A 7,551-nucleotide genomic window follows, 5' to 3' on the forward strand; every position below is an offset into this window, starting at 1 on the left:
TACTGTCTAGGAACTTCCTACGTCGAATCCAGTCGTACGTCATCACGTTCAACTCCGTCGGAGTTTGGTGTGATGGTGTGTGGTCAAGTCCGTTCGGTCGAAAAGTCCGCCAGAACTCCGTCGGAACTCCGGCGGAACTCCTTTGGAGGTCTGTCAGACTTAATCCCTCTCGTGTGTACGGGGCATTAGGGTTAGATTTCTCTGGCACAATGTCGCAGTCCTGCTAAAAATTGCAGATTGCCGCCCTTACCAGTAAAAACATAAAGTTAAATAAAAAGTCCATAAATCTATCCCCTATTTTGTAGACCATTTAACTTTTGCGCAAACCAATCAATATATGCTTATTGCGATTTTGTTTACCAAAAATATGTAGAACAATGCATATTGGCCTAAATGGAAGAATACATTTTTTTGGATATGTATTATAGCAGAAAGTAAAAAAAATTGTTTTTTATTCAAAATTGTTGGTCTTTTTTAGTTTATAGCGCAAAAAATAAATAAATGCAGAGGTGATCAAATACCATTAAAAAAAACTCTATTTGTGGGGGGGGGTATTGATATTGTTTGGGTACAATATGGCACAACCGCGCAATTGTCAGTTAAAATGACGCAGTGCTGTATCGCAAAAAATGGCCTGGTCATTAAGGGGATAAATCCTTCTGGTCCTTAAAGCCAGAAGGTTGGAATGTTAAATGAAAATAATGTTGAGGCATGTCTATGATTAGTTTTCTTTCTACACAATTAAACAATTGAATGAACATGTTCCAAGGTGTGTTGCCAGGGGTTGTAAAAGACAAAGAACTGAAGATTTGTTTAGGGGGTGCAAACAGTGTCCCCTGTTCTATGTCCAAAAACATTTTTATAATCATATGTATTTATTTTTATAAGCATAGGGAATTATTTTTTTTGTTCATATTATTTATCTCCTTAGAATTCTTTGATATTCTACAATAATATATAATTAGCATTTAAATAGTAGTTGTGTTAGTTAATAGTGCACATTCATATAAGCTACAAACTGAGCATGGAATTTAAAATACCAGTTTGGGTCACTGTGTAGAATTTATTTCATGAAATTATGAAATAGCAGAATCAAGAAGCAAATGTTAAACTGGGTCAGAAGATTCTGATCCAATTTTTCTTACAGGTTATATATTTTTTTAAATATAGTGGTTTGGAACATTTGTTAGGTTTTTTTGCTACTGACTCTATTTCACTTTGGGACTTTCTCACTTACTGCCCTGATAACTGCTTTTCACAAAGACAGCAGAATTAAGCCATTGTTCTGAAGAAAGAAAAATATACTGCTTTATTTTTTTTTTGGGGGGGGGATCCTCACTTTCTGTATCCATTTCACCTGTTACAGGTAGACATCAACTAAAAAAAATGGTATCTGACCAGAGGTCAGATATATTGCATATGCTGGTGCCTTTTAGGTCACAAGGCTCATTATAGGCTGGGGGTGTAAGTTAAAAGAAAAAAGTATCCTGGCTAGCCTCCAGACTGTGGGTTTAGTTGAAGGTGCTGACATAGTTGTAGTGTACAGCTGGCAATGGCATCATAGTCACCGTCTGCATGCTATTGTATTTACACCTAAAGTATAACTAAAGGCAAAATTGCTGTCTATACACTATATCTATTTGTCGTTTTAACTATTATCATTGAAAGTGAAAGTAACAGAAAATCCAACATTTTGGGTTGTCCCCTGAAAAGTAATAGAGGGGAAATCTTCTAATGGGGACACTATTTCTGGTGACTTGGGGGTCCCCAAGGGATTTCCTTAATTTGCAGAGATTTCCTCTCACTTCCTGATTTGGTTGTGGACAGGAAGTGATGGTAAGTCTCCTCAATGAAACACAAAAAAAGTTTTTCCCATAGTTCTACTTTAAACCAAATATAACAGGGCATTTCTGCTGAGCACCAAAGTAAGGGGTTGGGAGATTTACACTAATCAACAATGTAAGGGTGGTACTTACATTGACCAACAATGTGAGGGGGGTCTTTACATTGACCAACAATGTAACAGAGCATTTTCCCTGACCGTTAATGAAGCAAGGGCATAAGATTAATTAAGATCATCTATTTTAATTCCATTTTTTTATTTTTTCATGTTTATTTAATCCTAAAATGATCAGTTCACAACTTTCAGCTCTAATTGGTCTTTTATCCTACAAATAATGATTGCTGGGGCTTCGTGTTTACTAAGTATGCCAATGACTATATATGTTATCATTGTACAGAAGCCACTGCAGGATAAATCATGAAAATATCGCTATGTAGTGTTTGTAAACAAAGAAATATATTAATACAGAGGAACAATTACTTCAGAAAATTTAGAATAAAAAATAAGGCTGTTTGCATAGATAAATTTAGATACAAGAATAAAAATGAAACAGCAAAGAATGTGGATACGTTTTCAGAAAGCCAGGGTATAAGGTGGAAGATTTAATAGTTTTTTTATGTGGATAAGAGAGGGATACAGATGTTAGACGAGATACGGATCTATTTGGATATCAATGAACACTAAACAGACAATGTACTGTATGGCCACCATAATTCTGTTATCAAAAAAGTAATAATTAATTATTCTCTCTCATTATCATAAACCTCAAAAGAACTGTTAGCCCTTGTACACACGGTTGGACATTCCGACAACAAAATCCGTCGGATTTTGTCCGATGGATTTTGAATAAAGAAAAGGTGTTGATATTTCGGGTCTCCTGTCAGAAATGTCAACAAAGAATTGTGAGCGTGGGGACTATTACGGGGCACATAATACATTTTTTGCACATAGAGTAGTATCAAAACACTAGTTTTCATTAAAAACAGTTTATTCAAAAAATTATATACAAACATAAAAATATAAATCACAGTTGGTAGAGACGGATGAGGTAATTATTCAACTAGTTTCGCTTTACAGCTTCATCAGGATATTACCTAAGTCTGAAAATACATTAGTTTAGTATAACAGGATATTGAACATTAGTCATTACAATATAGGACTATAATCATTTTAATTTTTTGTCCTATAGTCCTATATTGTAATGACTAATGTTCAATATCCTGTTATACTAAACTAATGTATTTTCAGACTTAGGTAATATCCTGATGAAGCTGTAAAGCGAAACTAGTCGAATAATTACCTCATCCGTCTCTACCAACTGTGATTTATATTTTTATGTTTGTATATAATTTTTTGAATAAACTGTTTTTAATGTAAACTAGTGTTTTGATACTACTCTATGTGCAAAAAATGTATTATGTGCCCCGTAATAGTCCCCGCGCTCACAATTCTTTGTTGACATTTCTGACAGGAGACCCAAAATATCAACACCTTTTCTTTATTCAACTTATTGGGATGAGGGTGCACACTTTCAGTCATACTATTATAACACCCCTAAGCCATTTACTTTTCCTTTGTCCGATGGATTTTGTCTGAAACTAGTGTTGCATACACACGGTCAGACAAAGTTGTAGGAAAATCTGATCATTCGGAACGTGATGACGTTATTTAGTTACAACGGGACTACGTTCAGGCTAGTAGCCAATAGCTTTGGTCTAGGAATTTGATCTAAGCATGCGTGGCACTTTGTCCAATCGGAATTCTCTACAAACGATCGGACAAAGTCCGATCGGATCATGTTGTCGGAAAATTTTATATCCAGCTCTAAAACTTTGTCGGTCGGATATTCCGACGGAAACAGTCCGATGGAGCCCACACACGGTCAGATTATCTAACAACACGTCCGACCTGACATTTTCCGTCGGAATGTCCGACTGTATGTACAAGGGCTTACACTTTTTTTCAAAGCTCAGATTCTTAACTGCAGCCTATGTACAAAATAATTTTCATTTAAACATGTTTACTGTCCTTTTCTCCTCCCTATGAAATATTCAAAACCTCGGATCTACTAACCTTAGACCTCAGTACTAAATGTTTGTAATGACATGAAATTGTAATGTTTAAATGGCTTGTCAACTTTATTTACCAAATCCTATGTTTAACTATACTATCTATTGTGTTTCAGGAAGGATTTGTCGAAAACAGAAAGCTTTGGTTGTTACTAAAGACATGGTTCAACTACCACTCAAAAAGCCAGTACAGAAATCTAGAAAGGTATCTAAAAAATGATCCAAAATGGCCCCCTATAAATGAAACTATCTACTCTGATCAAGAGGCATGTCAAACAGATGTACAAAGCCATGCTTATAAAAACCCAGCCTTTGATGAAGCAACAGAAAAACAAGCAAACTATAATATTGATGAAGAATTAGAAGTGTAAGCACTGGTCAAGACAAAAACATAATAATAAATAAAAACTTTATTCTTTCTTACATACAGTACACTTTGGACTAAGAGAAAACACAATTATTTTTTATAAAAGTGTATTTTTTTTTACAGGTGATCTTGAAATAATGAAAAAAAAAAAAATTAAAACAACAATTCCATCTCCATGTTTAATCATGACAAATAAAGTAAGGTTTCCTGAAAAATAATGTATTTTCTGTATCAAGTATGATGACATAGGTGCAGGGGCATTGTTAAAATCCTAAAAAAGATTGGGAAACTCCTGGTCATTACTGTTATTCGTAATTTTCTGTTACTCAAGGAGTACTTTGACTTTGTGGGAATATCGGAAACCTGGCTGGACGGATTTTGTCTGAGACCGGTGTTGCATACGGACAAAGTTGTCGGAAAATCTGATCGTTCTGAACGTGATGACGTTATTCCGTTATGACGGGACTACATTTAGGCTAGTAGCCAATAGCTTTGGTCTAGGAATTTTATCTGAGCATGCGTGGCACTTTGTCCGATCGGAATTCTCTACACACAATCGGACAAAGTCCGATCGGATCATGTTGTCGGAAAGTTTTATAGCCCAGCTCTAAAACTTTGTCCGTCGGGTATTCCGATGGAAACAGCCCGATGGAGCCCACACACAGTCGGATTATCCGACAACACGGTCCGATCGGACATTTTCCGTCGGAATGTCTGACTGTGTGTACAAGGGCTAAGAGATGATATCACTAATGAGAATTGTGATGGTGCAGAGTCACTATGGCTGGAGCTACATAGGACTACATAGGACTACAGCAAATAGAAAATTACTTGTGGGAGTGTTTTAGGTCCCCTAACTCAAAGGATAAAAAAGAGGCTCAGCTCCTTTCACAGACTTAAATGACTGGAAAGCAGGGCGATGTTATTATCATCGGTGCTTCTAACTATTCTGATATTGATTGGGCATATAGAACTGCATAGTCTACAAAGACTTGCCATTTCTTTAACCACTTAAGGACTAGCCTCGTTTTGAGATTTTGGTGTTTACAAGTTTAAAACAGTTTTGTTTTGCTAGAAAATTACTTATAACCCCCAAACATTATATATTTTTTTCTAACACCCTAGAGAATAAAATTGCGGTCATTGCAATACTTTTTTTCACATGGTATTTGCGCATAGCGGTCTTACAATCGCACTTTTTTTGGAAAAAAATACTTTTTTAAATAAAAAAATAAGACAACAGTAAAGTTAGCCCATTTTTTTATATAATGTGAAAATTTTATGTTACGCCAAGTAAATTGATATCAAACATGTCATGCTTCAAAATTGTGTCTGCTCGTGGAATGGCGGCAAACTTTTACACTTAAAAATCTTCATAGGGGACGTTTAAAAAATTCTACAGGTTGCATGTTTTGAGTTACAGAGGAGGTCTAGGGCTAGAATTATTGCTCTCGCTCTAACAATTGTGGTGACACCTCACATGTGTGGTTTGACCACCGTTTTCATATGCGGGCGCTACTCACATATGCGTTCGCTTCTGCACATGAGCCCGTCGGGACGGGATTTTAAAAAAATAAATCTTATTTATTTTATTTGATTTTATTTATCTTTTAAAAGTTTAAAAAAAAAATAGTAATTTTTATTCCTATTTTCAAGGAATGTAAACATCCTGTGTAATAGAAAAAAAACATGACAGGTCCTCTTAAATATGAGATCTGGGGTCAAAAAGTCCTCAGATCTCATATTTGGATTAAAATGCAATAAAAACCTCTCCCGTCGGCGATAATGGTGATCTCGCAGCAAATCTGCTGCAGAGACCACCATTATCGCAAACAAGACCGGCTCCTGAAGAGATGGATGCTTCGGTTGTGGCAGCAGCTGCTGCCATTACCGAGATATCCATCTTCAAATGGCCGACGTATATGTACAGGAGCTAGTCGGCAAGGGGTTAATGTATTGTAGGTCAATTTCATGGAATAGGTGGTGGAAGCCCCAGCATGGAAACATGTTCTTTTGAATCTACCAATTTCAAACAGAGTTTATTACAAATGTGCATGCTAAAGACAACTTTGGTAATAGTGGCCATAGTAAAATTACCTTTACTATAGTTACCATAGAGAGAAGTATGTTGGTAAGGTAAGAACTCTATATTTCAACAAAGAGAAATTTAATTAACTGTGATTGTTACTTTACAACAGTCAATGGGACCAAATATTTGCAACAAAAAGCACACAGGGCAAGAGGGAGTGTTTTTAAAGATGAATTCAACTAGTGCATTAGTTATATTCTATTGGGTAGCAAGCAGAATAAAAACAGGTCTTTAGAAGTAGAATGGATACCTTTGGCACTGCAGATTTTCAAGGAAAGCAACAAGAAATGCAAGGGAGCAATCAGGGAGGCTAAAATATAAAAGAAACACATTGCTACAACAAGTAAAACAAAACTCTATTTTTTTTTCAAACATATAGTAAAATGGAGAGCCCAATATTACTAGCTAGCCACTTGTAAAACAGTCTTTATTGGGCTCTGAAAACAGACAAACAAAAAAGGCTTTCTTCAGCAGAAATAAAGGAATCAGTCAATAATCCTGGTATAATCAAGACAATCAGTACCAGTCCCACACTATAGTTTAGAGCTTCCATCTGCTTGGGAGGTACTGCAAAGGCTGCAGAAGCTCAGCCAAACCATGTCTCTGTCTCCAGAGAGTTCACACTTCATCAAAGCTGTAAACCAGACTACCTGCTAGCTGTTTCCTCTTCCTTTTAAGGCCTCCCTGGCATGTGGGTCAACCCCTCTGGATCACAGTCCATGTCATCTGAGTTGGAGGTTCTTTCCCACCTAAAGGAATCACAACCCAAGTAACAGGGAAACGTACCTGCCTTCCAGGACCCATCCCTGTACAGTATTAATTGTAAAAAGGTAAATAAAGAACAGATGGACCCCAAAAAGAATGAACAGGGTGGGTTGGTCACAAATGACCGGGAAAAGGCAGATACATTAAATATTTTTTTTGTCATCACTGTCTACAGAAAAAAAAGGTTTGATAATCTTAACAGTAATATTAGTGATGTTTCGCCAAAGGTGCTTCTGTGACTGACTGAAAACCAGGTACAAAAGAGACTAGAGAAACTTAATACAATTATCAGGTCAAGATGACTTGACCTGGTAAGTCAGGTCCCTAAGTTAGTCCTTAGGGAAGGGTACTAACTTATTTGCTCAGAGTAGGGTTGAGCTGATGGTTCATCCTGAACTTAGGTTTTGCCTGAACTGGC

At 36.4% G+C, this 7,551-nt stretch overlaps 1 protein-coding gene across 1 annotated transcript in view; it reads left to right on the forward strand.

Annotated features, from left to right (window-relative positions):
* The window catches only part of LOC143988156 (putative cation-transporting ATPase 13A4), a 160,862-nt gene extending 156,399 nt beyond the window's left edge, over nt 1-4,463 (forward strand). The window contains exon 31 of the mRNA XM_077487485.1: nt 4,029-4,463. Coding sequence (XP_077343611.1) covers nt 4,029-4,283 — 255 coding nt within the window. The 3' untranslated portion in view covers nt 4,284-4,463. The remainder of the gene's footprint in view (nt 1-4,028) is intronic.
* The last annotated feature ends 3,088 nt before the right edge of the window (nt 4,464-7,551 follow it).

The sequence above is a fragment of the Lithobates pipiens genome, unplaced genomic scaffold, assembly GCF_037356315.1.
Source record: "Lithobates pipiens isolate NorthernLeopardFrog02 unplaced genomic scaffold, aLitPip1_a1.2 Scaffold_18, whole genome shotgun sequence".
NCBI classification, from domain to species: domain Eukaryota; kingdom Metazoa; phylum Chordata; class Amphibia; order Anura; family Ranidae; genus Lithobates; species Lithobates pipiens.